At 41.4% G+C, this 17,838-nt stretch overlaps 1 protein-coding gene across 1 annotated transcript in view; it reads right to left on the bottom strand.

The window, feature by feature from the left end:
- inpp5a (inositol polyphosphate-5-phosphatase A) overlaps positions 1 to 17,398 on the bottom strand; it is a 162,411-nt gene extending 145,013 nt beyond the window's left edge. The window contains exon 1 of the mRNA XM_083922975.1: positions 16,915 to 17,398. Within this exon, the coding sequence (XP_083779101.1) occupies positions 16,915 to 16,992 (78 nt within the window). The 5' untranslated portion in view covers positions 16,993 to 17,398. The remainder of the gene's footprint in view (positions 1 to 16,914) is intronic.
- Positions 17,399 to 17,838: the final 440 nt, after the last annotated feature.

Genomic DNA, 17,838 nt, shown 5'->3' with positions numbered 1-17,838 from the left:
TTTTATGTAAACCAAGAAGCTTTCTCTTATGTTTACTCAGTGATTACATTACGGCTCTAGTTTGCCTCCTGTCATCATTATACACGTGCTGATGTAGGTTTAACTGGTGATGTAGATGAGGTGCAGTAAGAACAAAACATGCCTCAAGAAAACATTTGAGGAAATACGCTTATTTGCTTTCTTGCCTCCAGTTAGATACCATTCTCATGTATGAACATTAAAACTGAAGCCAGCAGCTGGTTAGCTTAGTTTAGCACAAAGACAGGAAACAGGGAGAACAGCCAGCGTGGTCCTCTCCAAAGAATCTCTGAAGCTCACCAATTAACATATCACACTATATCTCGTAGAACTTCTACTCGATTAACTGACTAACAGGTGGTTTTGGTTGTCGTTGTCCAAATGGTTTAGTAATTTATGCCGAATGATGTATTTAAGAAACTTATTAGCACATCTCTGGCAAACACAAAATTTAAAACTGGTGGTTTGGCATGATTCTTTATGGAGAATTGATTCTTTATGTCGATTAAATCCACTAATCCATTAGTCAAGTATTAGTTGACTAGGGCATGACCGATATGGGATTTTTGCCACCAATATCGATTTTAGAGGGCGAAAATTTACCGATATGGTGGATAATACAGTGAATTTTTGGCTGGATTGAAAAAAGACCTTATCTACTTGGAATGTGCACCCATTTTGCACCGATATAACTCTGCAAAGGTACTCAGAAGGCTCCTTTCTTCAACAAATAACTTTATTGAAGAATATTTAACATCATTTTACATGCAATGTATTACATTCAAACATTTGTACAATGGAAATGTGTACAATGTTTTGAATTACGTATTATATGAATTTAAAAGTGCTCTACTCCTGGAATCAGGCTTGGAGCCTGGGAACTTTAAGCCCTGTGCATTTTCAACCAAAAAAAAAAATTCAAAAAAGAATTAGAAAATAAAAAATAAACTAAAAATGGTATAAAAAAAAAAAAATGTAAAAAACAGTTGTATTAGATGTTAATTGGGATCTTGTCTTCAACATATTTTAGGGAACAGATTCCTCAAACAATTCCTGTTTGAAACAATAAAGTCATTTCTGATATAACTGAATTGAAAGTGATGTACAGCTGAGCCTGGAATAATATCTTAAGAAAATCAGTGAAACTCCGGTCTGCAAAGCTATCGATTCCGTCAATCCAATCTGTACGTGATGTCTCTGACCAACTCCCAATTGTATGCATCTTTTCTTCTGAATAAACCCTGCAGCTGCTGGTGATAAAAGCTGTTTGCTGTAACGTGGACCCCGGGGAGGACACATATCTTGAGGTCCTGCTTCTGCGACAGAGCGGCTTTATTCAAGTAGTTTGACTTCTAGGAGATAAAAGAGCCTTTCTGTAATCATTCCGTTCGTGTGCCTCCGCATCAGTCACTTACTGAGAGAAAACACAGCAGCGTGGAGAGTAAAGCATGCACATGTGTGACTATGACAAACACAGTGAGGGGTGTACAAACGACATCATCATAACAGATAGTACGTATGTGAAGTGGATATGGATCAAAGATTAAAAAAAACATGAGTGGACAGAAGGCCTGCAGGTGCTAAGCCGACTCTTTAAAACACACTTTGGGTTTACGAGATGAAAGTGTGCCAAATTCCTCCGATAAACAGCGTTGACGCAAGCTAAGTACTGAACATAAACTGTGCACAGGATTCCAGGTGTAAATACACACACTTTCATGGCACACACAAAAACATAAAAACATAAACCTCTTTCTGAAAACAATCCAACATTCTCTGCAGACTTTGACTACAAATGTAGTAGTAAAATCCTAGCTCTGGTTTTGTTATTACGAGAGCAAAGAGCATCCTAGCCGTAACCTCAGAGTTTGATTTTCAAAAAGTGACTCTTATCATTCAACACCTATCAAACTGACTGAGAAGTTAAAAGTCACTCACAACTCCATATGTTGGAATCAAAACCTTTCATTTTGTCCCAAGTCAAGATCTCTCATATCTGTATTAGGGGCGGGACGATCCGGTAACTCACGATACAATACTGTGACGATATTTGACACTCGATAACATCCCGATACACGATATATTGCAAGAAATTCAGTCTACGATACAAGACAATATCTGTGTAACTGAAGAAGAAAATTACTAGGACTAATGCAGGAATTATGTATTTGGTGTCAGAACTGAAATGAAAGCGTATAAGATTCATACAAACTTGACAATCACACATAAATCAATGAACAACTAATTGCATAGCGCCCCTTTAATGCACACTGACCACTGTGTAACCTTCTGTAACTATTGTGCACTGTTTTGCATTATACCTCAATTAATACACCGATCTTTTTCACTCATTATTCAAATTCAAAGTCATTCTGTTTAAAAATCGCGGGAAAACCGCATTGTGAACCGTGAGTTCAGTGAACCGTTACTTAATGTAAAATTTGAGAATAAATCCAAAACGGAAATTTTTAAATGATATTCCCTCGGGAACTTCACAAAACATTTTCTGAGAAGTTTCAGTTACTGTGATTTTATTGTAAATTTAGACGTGTGTATCACAAAAATCCCCAAATTAGCATATCGATTTATTTGGAAAACGATAAAAGGGGGCGGCAGATATCTCAATCATTAAAAACAAAGATATCTAACTAGATCCCGGTGCAGTCGAGTGATTTAAAGTGAACCAAACCTTTAACGCTGAGCCTGAATTTAATGCATAAAGACAGAATGTGACGTGATACTGCAAAGCATTAGTGCTCAAACCACAAACTATGTTAACAGAAGAGGCAGAAGAACACAATAACACATAATATCTTAACTCAGCAACAAATCAATAATAGGGTCCGGCTTTTAGTAGAAGACGCTCTGTTATTCCCGCTTACGGGAAACAAGAGGCGAGGAGATGTATGCACTGTATAGGAACAAAGAGGAAGGCTCACTCACATTCTTTGTCTAATGCAAGAAAAAATCAATAATAATTTGATCTGAAAATACACTCAACATTCACTAAACGCACAACTTCCATCCACAAACACAATGGATGACTTAACAGGCAGGCATGTCAGGACATGGATGTACATCTTAGGAAATCCACAGTGTGTATTCTGGCTGTGAACTCCTTCAGGTAACTCCTCTGTGCATTCCAAATGTGCACATGGGAGACGCCTACTGCTGAAGCCTCATGGCCCCCCAGACCGCAGAGCTCTAACATCTATTCATCCAACACCGTAGTAACATTAGTGTACTGGGGGTCTGACATATTACCACCGAATCTGCCCTATATGTTTATGAGCACAGAGCATTCAGTTCCTCCCCAGAGTAACCTGATTTTGAGTTGAAAAATGTTGTTGTAAATCATGTCACACAGTAAATGGGTTAGTTATCGCTTACACATTTATTTGCACATTAAACACGTTATCTGGTCGTCTGTGGAAAGCAGAGTAGCGTGACACTACATTTTGATGGCAACAGAAAGTGGAAGCAAGCAGTAAGAATGAAAAAATACTAAACATCTACCGTGTTTTTTGGATTATAAGTCGCTCCGAAGTATAAGTCTCACCAGCCGAAAATGCAGAATAAAGAAGGGAAAAACATATATAAGTCGCACTAGAGTATAAGTCGCATTTTTGGGGAAATTGATTTGATAAAATCCAACACCAAGAACAGACATATCATCTTTAAAGGCAATTTAAAATAAAAATAGAATAGAGAACAACAGGCTGAATAAGTGTACGTTATATGACGCATAAACAACGAACTGAGAACGTGCCTGGTATGTTAACGTAACATAATACGGTAAGAGTCATTCAAAGAACTATAACATATAGAACAAGCTATACGTTTACCAAACACTCTGTCACTAATCACACAGAACTATAACATATAGAACATGCTATACGTTTACCAAACACTCTGTCACTGCTAATCACTACATCCAATGAACTCTTCTTCCTCGGTGTCACTTCTGAACAACTCCGCCAACTCCAAAGGTAGACAATGCGCCGCTTAGCTCAAGCATTAGCAGGTAGTGTTGGGGTTTTATGTTATTGCGTGACTATTGTAGTGCGCATTGTGGGTCTCTATGATAAATATCACACACGGAGGCGAGGCTGTAACATGTACTCTTTTAGTAGCGGCACAACTTCATAACACACATACAGGAACAATCAATCACCGCACACACCGAGTGACACAGTCATGAACAGTCGAGCACCGAGTGCTCGATCAGATACACCACAGGTAGCATCTTTATTTTCCCAATGCACTTCTGCCGTGACCCGCCCCCCCGCCGAATTTTGACTGGTTGACGTGTGTGTGTGTGTGACGATTGCTGATATACGCCTAGTCTCTTACATGACTGACATAAATAATAGTCCGGGCTATTATTTGATATTTTATGGTAATGTGTTAATAATTTCACACATAAGTCGCTCCAGAGTATAAGTCGCACCCCCGGCCAAACTATGAAAAACTTATAGTCTGCGACTTATAGTCCGAAAAATACGGTAGTTTAAAGCTTTTAAAAGCCAGCGCTGTATTATCAGCATGTGCTTGCCCGGCTGCAGTGACGTGGTTGAAAGTCGTCAAAGAAAGGCATTAGCTTGCGTCGGGTCAAGACTGGATACTTTCTGTTGAGATGCTGAAGTACTGACGTTGTGCTGTTGTAGTAATCAAGTTGTGTTTTACAGTAGACACACTTTACAGTTTTTTTTTGGTTTCGACTGGAAATTATCTCAAATTTTAGAAACTTGTTATGTTTTCTCTGGCCTGTCTATTGTCTTCGCTGTTTCTCCTTGTTATTTACTCTCTTCCTTTATTTTGTGTACACCATGGATGTGGTGCCTGTCCACAGTATATAGTTGTGTTAAATGGATTCAATTAAGCTTTGAGGCAAAGAGTTTGCATCTTATTTCAGCCCTAGATCCAGGGTGACAAAAGAAATGATTCAGATAGAATTAACCAAATGACAGTGTCCTCTGTAGCTGACAGGAGCACAACAACATGTACAACTTGACTGAGCACAAGCAGACACAATGACTTTAGCTTCCATTGCATCAGTTGCATTGTATGTGCGTATGTTTAATTTCATGGGGACTGAACTGCCACTGTTGTCTCAGGGAATCTTCGGAATGAGTCCTTGGCCTCATCGTTGGGATGGGTGGCTTTCCCATCCTGGATAATTATGGCTCTTGGAGTGAACCCAAGCTTTGCTCGGTCCGTGCTGACACTCCCACTCTTATCCCAGTTCCTTATCTGGGCCCAATGGGGCCTGGCTATTCATTGTCCTGCTCTGCTTACACACACACACTCACACAAACTATCAAATCCTCCTGAGCGGGGTCAATGAACTCTGGAAAAAGTCAGCTGTGTCGACCCACTGTAAAGTCCCTGTCTCATGTTATATATTGCTGAGAGTCCGTCTCCAGATTCACATATATGTCTGTGAGTGCGTCATTTCCCCTGAGAGAAATCCACTATAAACTCTCCTGTCCTGGTTCAGTGAGTGACTGTTTAGTTTGCCTGGTAAGATCAACAGCTTAGACCGGGGGCGGGGGGTGTCTTCAGATGGCTCCCCACATCAGCAACATGATCATGTCCGCACCTCTGCAGACCCGTTTGCTCTGTTCTTGGGCATGGTGACTTGATGCAGCACCTGGGAGATACAGCTCAGAAAAACAGCCCAATGCCTCGATGGAACAAAACAATACATACAAACAGGAGATACGAGGATACAGTAATGTTCTGCCTCCAATAATTCATGTATCAAATGCTTCAGAAGACAAACTTGAGGGAGAAAACTGTGAACATCTGCACTGATAAAAGACACAAAATATGCTGGTTCTTACCGAGGGCACTCTGTAACTTCCTAATTTGGATAAAAGTTAGAAATGAATCACATGGAACAGCTGCAGTGTGACCTCAGTTCTGTCCTGGTGTGGTAATGCCAGCACCAAATCAAAAACAGAAAGATGTCAGAGCTCAGGTTCGTCTGTTGTGAGGCAGCCTCGGACATCCAAAAGAACCCTGGAGGGGATGTTGTCCCCCAACCCCCTTGTTAGCAAAATGAGCAAAATGCTTGCCCTTGTCATGCCATTGTGAACTTGCTATCTTCCCTCTCCATCCCCTAGCAGCCAGTGGCATTTCAAGATCTTTTTTGACTTGGATGGCCCAAGTGGGGTACTGATTTAAGCAGCGGTGGCACACACACAAACACAAACACGTCCTATTAACATTAATCTACCATTTCCGTCTCCATTTATCATATCTATTGTTGTCTTTTTAGGGAGTGCATAATTTTACTTAATCTGTTACCACCTAAGAATTCAACAAAAATAGTCAACAATCTCTCCAAAATACAACATGCGGAGATTTGGTACACCCCACCGCTCTTTCTAAAAACCTCTCCAAGCTTGATAGCTTTCAGTTAGGAACAAGAAAACACAAAAAGATTTGCAGTTTTTTTCAAAAGACGTATTTCTAACATCAACTAATGTCTCTGAAAGCATTCCTCTTTTGAGAATCAGTTTGTACCCTGACAGAGGAACGCTAAATTAATCAAAAGTATCAATAATACCATACAGTAAAATACCATGTTTTCAAATGATACAATAGCCACATTTGATATTATAGAAAGTATCAAAGCTATTAAAAAAAAAGCAAATTTACAGATCAGATTTTCAACCCAGGGCTGCACAGATGAAAGTACGAGGAGAAAAATGAACATTTCCAGTGACTTTTTCCAGAATCAGCACTGTATGCAGGTTGTTATTAAAAAAAGTTTTGTTATCTATCTATTTTATGTGGCTTTTTCTTTTTGCCATGTCATCGAGAGAGGTATTAAGCATCTTGTTTTATCCTAGTTTTGTATTGAAATTCTAAACTCTTATCATGACAAACATAAGCTAAATAAAACTTTGTTCCCTCAAACATCAGCCCTATGAACACAGCTTGCCCCCGGTGCAGACAGATGTCGTCCTCCACAGAGCTGGGTCTGTCCAACGTACCTGCCCGTTATAGGGAAGGTTTTCGTTGCCACTGTGTGCTCAACGGGGGAATTCTTGGGTCTATGTAAATCATGAATAAGTCATAGTGTGGTCTACATCTACTCTGTTGTGATTTGGCACTGTAAATAAAATTGAACTGAATTGGTCAATGCTGAATTTGCGCCCCTGCTAGTGAATCCCCTGACTGCCGCATTTCTATTGAAATGATTTCATTTTGCAGACACATTTTGGCTTTTTGAGTGTATTTCAGAGGAATGCTAAAAATAAAGGACTGAAACCTCTATTGCAAAAGAGCTGGTGATGGAAGTGGTGACATCAAAGGACAGTAAGCTATTACTAATTTGTGTTACCTAATCATTTTGTATGACATTTTGGGGAAGCTAACTTGTTGACTGATGTCCAGCTGTCAGTGAGTCTGGCATATATTCCATCACGAGCCACTGACTGTGTGAAGGAAACCCGGAGCGCTGAGTGACGCAGACGACGGGGCTTACCTCTCATAAGAGGGCCCTCCACTTTTAGCCCAGTGACAGGCTGGAGTGGTTGTGGGAGACTTCACAGGGCTTTCCTTAAAGACTGGAACATCACCACTCTCTGCTGAAGCAACATCTGTCCCCTTCCAAGATTAGGTTTTAATGCAAACGATTATGCAATATACGTACATTATACATACATTGTACAATACACCAAACACTCTTTATTGTATGGTGTTGTTGACAGCATGTTCAACATTCCTGATATTTTTACATTGTTATTACAACAGAGGTGTTGTTTTAAGACGTCAATCTAACACGCAATGTGTCATACAATGTATATGGCTCCTAATTTTGCAATACCACTGAATTCTCTACCGTCTATCATTTTTCTTTCAATCTGAAATGATGATGGGTTTTTTTCAAAATCATAGATTAGGGGAATATTACACTTTTAAATATAAAAAGCATATTGTTAACAGTCTATAAATTATTTTTTTCATTAGCAACTAATTTCTATTAACTGATTAGTTATCTGGTCCATAAAATGCCAGAAAGTGATAAAAAAAAGCCCAAGATGACGTCCTCATGTATCTCGTTTTGTCCACCACTTAAATAAATTCGGGTTCAGTTTTCTAAAAAAAAAAATCACTCATTACCAATTAATCAATACACACCGAATCATTTCATTTTTGCAGCTCTAAATATGAGATTGCATTTGACTACTTGTATACAGTCTATTCATTCATCTTCAACCTGCTTCAACAGCTTATCCATGTCGGGGTCGCAGGGGGCTGGAGCCGTTCCCAGCTGACATCAGGCGTGAGGCGGGGACAGGACGCCAGTCTATCGCAGGACACATAGAGACGAACAGAGACAGACAACCATTCACACCTGGGTGCAATTTTAGAGTCATCAAATAACCTAACACATGCATGTTTTTGGATGGTGGGAGGAAACCAGAGTACCCGGAGAAAACCCACGCAGAGACGGGGAGAACATGCAAACTCCACACAGAAAGGCCCCAGTCGGGATGCGAACCTGGAACTTTCTCGCTGTGAGGCGACAGTGCTAACCACTACACCACCGTGTAGCCTTTGTATACGGTCTAATACCGTCAAATACTGTTAAACATATAATTAATAACAGCCACTGTGGGTACATACTGGTGAACAATAAGCTGTACTTACAATTCTGACTTTTCTTTGCCTTTTCTGTTCTTTCCAACATCTTTTTCCTTTTGAAATTCTAATTCCGTGTTATGACAGGATGGAGCAGGGCAGAGTAGGGAGAAAACCAAAATAGCATCATCTGATCTTTCTTTCATAAACTTTTCCACTCCTGCAGCAACACACTGGAACAGACTTTGGCAGAGGAAGAAACGCACAATCAAGCTGTCAGATGAAGTACTTAGTCACAGGCTCTGCTGCTGAGCTTCTCAGAAAACTTGACACCCCCCCCCAAAAAAAAGAAATAAAAAGGGAGGAAACAAGGAGGAGAGCTGGACACAAAGTAAAGACTTGATATAAAGAATAAGGCTTTCATAGTATTTGTTTCCTCTGTTTCACCCTCAACACAGCATCATGTCTGGCATCACACATTTGCTCTACTATTGCCACACTATAAATACACATCCTGAATGCTCAATTATATTATTCAGTTAGGGAATTCACTACCAGCAGACACGTGACTACGAGGCTAAATATAGTTTCTATGCTGGCTGCAGTAACATCTTCACATGTTTTACAAGGAAAATGCATTTGAACCACACTGCTCTTTACCACTAATGAGATGCAGAGACATTTGGTAATGACAAATACCTCTCAAATACTTCCCAACCACACACACTCATTCACTCACTCACTCACTGTATAACAGTCATTGAAGAGAAAACACTGCAATGCTGTAAACTTCCAGGTTTGAGGACACATTGAGTCAGCCAGGTATTTTTTCCTGCTCCGTACTATTTTTACTAGTGTAAATATGGCAGCTCAGTGGGGTCCGGGCTGTGATAGCCTGAGCTAATGAGCCGTCAGTGGACAGGAGTGGGAGACGTAGAGGGAGAAACGGAGAGACATGATGAAAAATAAGTTGGAAGAGCAAGCCCACAAGGGGGGCTATTCATAGTGATCTATTGCATCACCGTATGGTTATCTTGGCTTGGCTAACAAGAGGTGTGCGTAATCAAAAACAGAGTGGTTATAATCAAATGAAAACCACAGCCAGTGACCAGTGTTTACTGCGATGAGCGCGCAGGACAATTTAGACAGCCATCATTAGGATAATATGAACAGAACAGGAGTCTACGCGCAGGGCGACACATCAGCTTACATCCTCGGCAATAAAAGCTGGCATGTGTCCGATATAAAACATTTGGAATAATCCAGCTGAGCTTTCCGCTGGAAAGTCTCCTAAACTCATGATATGATCTTTGTGAGCGAGCCAGATTCAGTTACCAGCAGAGATCACACAGTGGACGAGGACACTCAAATCACACCTACAGTAGAGTTTGTTTTCTCTAGACCAAACCGGAGTGGAAAAGTTGACTTTGTTATTTTCTTGTTGGGTTTATTTAGGTTCAGACTGCACAAATGCAAGCAAACCAAAGCCTGTAAACAGAACTAAGAGGTTTTGGGTGGTGGAAGATGTGAAAGGGATAGTTCAAGCAGGGTTCAATGAGGTATTCAATAGTCATTGGTTAGTGGTCGTCAGATATGGATTTGCTGATATATGCCAATATTTGGAGAGCAGAGTGGCTGATATATAATGTCGATATCATGAGGTTATTGGTTTTGGGAGTTTTTTTGTGTCTGATAAAATGCAACAATTTAATTCTTTATTTAACCCCGTTATTGTCTGCATTGTCTCTGTGTAGTTTGAAAACGCAGAAGGAAAAACGCCATTTTCAAAACTTTTCATCGTCACGTAGACGGCCTCTAAAAGGCTTCACAGTTACACTTGCTCATCGACCGATGATAAATCTGTTAAATGTTTGACTTGTCCGGAGTAGGAGTGGGGGCTCAGGATGCCTATACAAAAGTTTTGTCTGATGTGGCTGCAGCTGTTTTGTTATTGGCCTTGTAAGCGCAGCAATCAGCCGATGCCGATTATCTCTAAATAGCATTAATCCGCTTGATAATTAGCTCTACTACTACAGTGCATTTCAACAGTAGACGATGGACGGCACGAGCCTTGCCAACAAATTCCAGATATCTAACAAACTAAATATCTTACTAAATATCTTACAAATATCACTAAATATCTAGCGCAAGACACTTGAGGGGAAAGCTGCGCCGGTAACAATTAAAACTTTACTGTATGTGCTGCATTTGTAACACGTAATAAAAGAAAACATGCCTTAATACTTTTTTTTTTCAGTCTTTGTTTTAACGCTTTAAATCAGTACTCAATCAACTTGGACCGCTTGCTTGCTGCTTGCTGGGGGGCATTTCCCATGTCACAGCTCATGTGTGTTTTCGGGAAAAATGTAGTTTGAAGACCAGGCAAACTCATCAGGAATTCTTTCTTGTAGTTTGTGACCCCCGGTCGTGGGTCTGTAAGGTAGTGTGAGAACAAGTCAACAAGATAGGAAGTTGTGTAGTGTGAACAGTACAGCAATCCGGTGTTTCCCCTACTATAACTTAGGCCCCGTCGCCCCAACCTCTCAATGGCACCTCCTGCCTCCCTTGAAGGCCAAGTTCATTTTATGTTCTATATAGCGCCAGATCACTCGTACCGTTCCCAAGCATGATTCACGGCTAAAGTCTAGTACATTTGACCAGTGTGAGTGCAACCGTACCCCACCCAGGCACAGCACGCCTGCCAGCCGCGGCCCGGTTGAGAGAGGTGGGCTTTTGTTAAGTACAGATGCACATGTACGGGCACAAGCGTGCACACATGTACGAGCACAAACATTGACGTGGTCCTGATTTCTCACTGCGTCTGTTCCCCATGACAGACCTTTAAAACGAATCCGCAGAACAGTTTGCGGTGGTTGGATGCGGAGGTGGAGTGTTTACTGCAGATTTGGTCAGATGAAAATATTCAAAAAGAGAAATCTTCGAGGGGTGATGACGTAAGCTATGAGCAAGAAACATTCGAGCCACGGCCCAGATCATTTCAAGTAATCTGAGTACAAGCGTACACGTGCCACGGGGTAACGGGGGGGCAATCACCCTAAAGCACCTGGCACGGCACGAATGGACAGTGTGAGTGCACCCTTAAGAATACCTGTCCTATAGAAAGGTCTATACCTTGTCCTTTCTATTAAACAAACTAAATAGCCTTATGTTACTTATCTAGGGGTGCACGATTGACCGGCATCGATTGACTTATTTTGCTGCGAGCAGTGCTCACACACACAGGTATGCACACTCCCACCAGCGGACAGAGAGCAGGTATCGGAAAATATGTCACGTGAACCACCTGAAAAGCAGACAAAAATATGTGTGATTTTGAAATGCTCCCAGGGTGGTGGGGATGGCAACACTCGCCCCCTCCTGTAACTTTGGAAGTCTTTGAGTGGGAACATAGCTTCAGCCACCTAAAATGATCCAACTCAATTTAAGTGTACGCTTTATTTTCACAGCTTTACCTTGCTGTCAGACAGCCCTTTCTGACTCCTTTGACAAAACAGTCATTTTACCTCACAGAACACAAGAGTTTGTAGTCTGCCACTGCCTACATCAGTTAGTTTGTTTGTGTTACTGTGTGACTTTGGTGTTTTTAAGGGTTAATTGGGATTCACATACTGGCACAGGCTTGTCTGAAATGTATTTTCTCAGATGTTCATGTCAGGCAAGTAAAACATTATGCGTGGTAACTTGCGTTTAGTACTTGAACATTGTTAAAGGTTTCTCAAGCATGAATTTCAGCATTCAAACTTTCCTTTTCAGAGTTGTTTTCTGTAACTGGTTGGTTGATATAGCAGATTACATGCACACGTCAAGGACGAGGCTACACCTCCATCCTCTTTCAAAACAAAACCTGCGCCTCAGGCGTCATGGTGCTGTTATTTGGTGACGCCCAAGTCCAGCTAGCACGGTGTCCACCTGTTTAAACAAGCCAATGCCAAAAGGAAAACACTGCAGTTTGACGTGAATATGCCCACATACCAGCATGAGCTTCCAATCAGAGTTCAACTCAGCTGTGATGGTTATAAGGTACCACAGTTGCATTTTACAGGAGCTCATTCATTTATACACTAATCTGCACACTCACACTTGCTTTTTTTCTTGTGATGGCTGATGACACAGGCACAAGACATCAGTTGACACTAACGCAATATCATTAATTGGCTTCTTCTGTTGTGATCTGTGTACTACAGGCTGACTGTGGATCAAAAATCCTGCAGGACCCGTGGGAATACTGCAGTGCATTCCTGCTGCGTCTACATGATGGGAACGGATAATGGCTAATGAGACCAAGCCTCAGGGGTAAATATTCTAAGGCTCAGGAGGACTTAATGTGTAGTGTAGAGTAATGTATGTCTCAATGTCACACGCATTTGTGTGTGTAGAAGGTCAACAGGTAACATTCTTTACTCAACATAAATTAATAACATTTGTTTTTGAGCCCGGTTAGCACAAATGATGGAGTCTAAACATTACCCCTTTGAAAACAAAAAAGTACTGTGTAGAAAAAGACCCGCAATTCTCTCCATGATATAAACAGGGTTAAGACTGTTGGTGTCGGGGGAAAAATGACAGGTTTGGATGGGACTGGACTAATTAGGACCAGGAAAAAAAGGATGTGTGGTGTTTTCCCATGTGCTACACTGTGTCTTGTCATACAAGGACATCTGAGCAGCTGCATATGCTGCTCTATTTAATAAAGATACCCTTAAAAACTAATCCCTGCTGTTTTTAGAAAAAGTAGCAAACAGATAATCCAGATGTCGGCTGGGAGGTGGTGGTGGTGGGGCTTTACCTTAGAAAAACAAAGTGAGCATGCGAAAACTCAAGAAAAGGCAAATAATAGTTAACCCTCAATGTCTGTTTGAGAAACCATTGTTTGCTGTCATAATGAGATTCACTGAGGATGGCTCAACAATGGAAAATGACTGGAGAGAGCCGGAGGAGGATTGTTTGTCTTTTGCTTTAGATGTTGTTCTAAAAAATAACAGAGGAAATTCTAATTGGTTCAATTCCACTTTAACACAAAGGCATCGGTTTTAATCACCATGCACGGGCCACATGAGTGTATTTAAAAATCTGCACAACGGATTAGAGATTATTTTTCATATGAATAGAATAAGCAACAGTGTGAGGGAAAGCAAGATGAATAGTATTACAATCCAAGGAAAACTTGGGCATTTAACTGGAACAGTACTGTGGGACTTAATAGTTGAAGCAGCCACTAAAATCCCTTTTACAGAAAGATAAGTGTCTATATGCAGAATTTTTGAACACAGGGAAACAAGCTAAAGAAAGGCGATAGACTCCTCTCCTATTGCCAGTAGCAGGTATGCCTTTCTGTTTTTTTCTTACTTACTTTTTACTTATTCAGTCTCTCTTTAAAACTCAGTGGCGACTCATTTGAAACGATGTTCAAGCGTTACTTACATGGAGATGGACGGAATTTGTGGATTAGATGAGAAAAATGTTAACATCAGAACGTACCTAACTACATCTCTGCATTACTCTGTCACTTACTTTTATACTAAACCCTCATTTCCATTTATGCATATAATGTATAGTACTACATTTAAGTGAGGTGATCCCATCTTACCTCTATTCTCACTTTTATCTAATGGTCTTTTTTTACCTTGTTTAGTGTTGTCATCCTATCTTATTATTATCTTTTTACCTTAATGTTATTTTATCTTATTTTATATTTATTGCTGAGTTGACCCTTTCTCTCGTCAACCACATTGCATTGTACTGTTGACCTTGTGTTAAATTAAATAAGACCAATAAAACTGAAACTTGAAAAAGTAAAATAAGTTACAGAGCGAAACAACACGCATCTTAGCATCGCACCAGAAAATTGGTATCATGTTTCCGTCACTGCCGATCGGAGCTGGAGCAGCGACCGCTGCGGACTTATTTGTCCTGGGAATGAATGCCGATTGTAACCTTTCCCGCTAAGGACAGAAGCCAGATGTTAGTGGGTGTGAGTGGGTTTTTCGACCAGTGGGAAAGGGGCTTAAGACAGAGTTGGGAGCATTGTTAGTGCTGGGCCACCTACAGTGTACAGTGTACAGACACAGCCATGGAGCTGTGACAAATTTCTAAATCCACCATCTAAGACACTGCAAGCTATTCTGAGGGAGTGCATCCATCATGTAACAAATAAAGTATAACATTTGACAGCAATGAATCTTTAAATAATAAATGCTTTAGTTACATTGGTTAAAACTGTCAATGGGACAGTGTTTTGCAATGTATTTACTTCATAGTTTTTATCGAAAAGGATGTTTTTATAGTACACAGAAATATGCTTTTTATGTCATTTCAGCTTAAAAAATTGACATAGTCTTCTTTTAATTTAAAAGCACCCATAACACCACAGAAAACTACAGTTACCACAACATACTTTCCACCAGGCAACCAGTTTCAGAAAGTATAGAACAAACCGACTTGTGTCCAGTATCCTCTATCCACGGCCCAAATGTATGGGGTGCACAAATTCTATCTGCATCATTTTGGCTGAAACCCGCAAATCTGAGGGTCCAAACTCCAAGAGGCATGACAGCATATGATAATAGAGCCAACATCACCCGATTATCAACTTATAGACCAATCCTTGACATTTGTCCACAGCCATCTTGTCCTCTTCATCTTAAGGGACCTCTTTTGCCTACACCTTCAATCTACAAGGGGAAAAAAAATCTGTGTATATTTTCCATGAAATGCTTTAATCAATACTTGCAGAGTGGCACTCCTTATTCAAACACACCACAACACAATGTTGAGGCAGTTAAGAGTGTTTACATTCGTAATGGCTGTCAACACAGAAGCCTGCAGCCATGTTATTTGAGTTGCAATGAGTAAAGGAAAGTTTAATAGCATATTTCCATCTAGAGATCAAACAATCTACAAGGGGAAAAAACGGACATGATATGAGAATACACATCCAACTTTAAAAAGGCCTGATGCATTTCATATGGTATCTTATACAGTGGAACTAATAGTGGGACATGCACTAAAAGCGGTCCACAAAGAATATCAAAAGGAGTGTTAACACACTGGAGACTACAGATAGCCTTATATTTGACCAGCACACCCGCTCACCGAAGGAAACATGCTCTAATGTGCATTTTGGCGCCGTCTGTTAAAAGTCTGGTGGAGGAAGAAAAAAGACACAAGACACCAAAAGCGTGCTGCTAGTGAGAGGCCGGCTATTAATAGGCTTACTCCAGTGAGGGAGACAGCTCTTCCCTCATGTTTGGGCTCAGCTCCTCACACGGGTGAAAGGAGGGAGGAAGAAGGGGACTCTCTATTGACACAACACTGAAAGTGACACAAAGTGTTTGAACTTGAAGCATTTCATTGTACCACTTTCCACCATATCTCAGTGTCATTTGGTGCCAAGAGAGTCCAATACAGCAACAGGTATCATTCAACAACCCGCACAGTCACTCCTTAGGAGGCCTGACACACCCATTTTCACGTGGAGCATGCTATTGCTTTGTCCCGCCAAGTAAAGTGGCTTAATCTAGGATGAATATTTGAATGCTGCTTGTTCTCAATTCGATGCAAATAGGATGTTGGTGAGTCTACAATCTCAATTGCCATTGGTGTTACTCATTACGCCGTCTCCTCTAGGAAATACCATACCTCTTGTTCAGGGAGATACTGCAGGGCAGCCCTCACCTGAATGAAAAAAAAAATAACTAGAAGGTGTGAAACATCAGCTACTGCACTGTATACTGCAGCAATCAGCATCCCCGGTGATCACTGCAAGGAAAGCAACCCCACATATCAGTAAACTTCTGTTCTGTACTCTTATAATGGTGTGGGTTCTATAAACACATCCAAACGCGCAGATTGACATCAGACTACAAAAGGTGGGTGTTTTCTGCAAAGGTAGATTGCTGCTGCATGCCCAAGTTACAGCCTGGATCATAGGTAATAAGCACTATGGCAATACTGCAGCATTATCATCACTACTCACAGCTTTGCCATTCATACGGAAAAGGACATGAGAGAGAAAATAGGTCATTGCATGTGTAGAATGCATAACCCTTAACACATAGAGCTAGCGTGTTTCATTAAGGGCATGTGAAGCCCATGTGTTTGGTGTATAGGTGTTTAGGCTACCGCACGCGACTTGACACCTGAGTCGTGACCAGCTGAGACGTCGTTTAGCATAACATGAAGGCAGAGTTGGCAGTACGAAAAGAAAAACAAGTGCAACTACAACACTGGTGTGAACATGAAGCACCGACACGGAGCGTTTATCAATGGGGAACTCACATCCTCGAACAGAGATCCAACGTTGGCTGTCACCAGCAGTATTCCTGTGCCTTGCGCGGTTGTCAGCTTCCCTGCCATAATTCTCTCTCGCAGGTGGGTTCGGGGACTTGTACGACTTGGACTTTATAGGTGAGGAGCGGAGGGGGAAAAAACAAACGAACAGAAGCCGGCGAATGTCTCACGAAACTGGTTACAACACTGGGAGTCTTCCGCTGAAGCCGGGGTTGAGGCGGCTCGGCTGGAACATATTTTTCAGCAGTGGCCGTGCATCTACCGGGAGTTGCTCTGCACGAGAAGGGTCCGTTGGCGGCGGCGGCTAGCGTGCTGCTCTCTCGTGCTACTTTTTCACGTTCAGAGCCATCGTTTAAAGTTTCCGTTTTAATCCACGGCGAGTGTCCGAGGGCTCTGGTTCATATCAGCGACGAGTGTTTCCCCTAGCTTTCGGACAGTGTAAAAGTGTCCCTCCGAAAGCAGGACTCTCTGCCAGGACCATTGCCTTCACTGTTTAGAGAGGATAGGCTGGAGTCCTTCGTGCTCTGACGTCACCGTGCCAATGGAAACACGGGCTGTCTTAAAGGGCCAGCGCACCGTAAACACGACGGCTCCGTCCCTAACCGCACGGCGTCCATTATCGGACAGTCGGGCAGTCCTATATTGCCCACAACCGCAACCTAAACTTCAGTTTGTTTTTAAGAGTACCTGGCTGACTTTTGTGCTTTTACTGTATTCCCAACGTTTTACATATGCGACAGAGAAGTGTACATGGCCTGAATTGGTGGAGCGCTTTGCATGAAAATATTGCAAGTTTGACATTTTTTGAGCTTCCACTGTACAGCGTCATGGTACCAGTGGCGTGTACAGACTTTTTGAAGGGCAGGGGCGAAAAGCCACTGAAGAGGGCACTTTAACACGCGTTTTGGATCC

The sequence above is a fragment of the Echiichthys vipera genome, assembly GCF_963691815.1.
Source record: "Echiichthys vipera genome assembly, chromosome: 11".
NCBI lineage: Eukaryota > Metazoa > Chordata > Actinopteri > Perciformes > Trachinidae > Echiichthys > Echiichthys vipera.
Note: the sequence above shows the minus strand (reverse complement) of the source record. Positions and strands in the feature narration are given on the sequence as shown.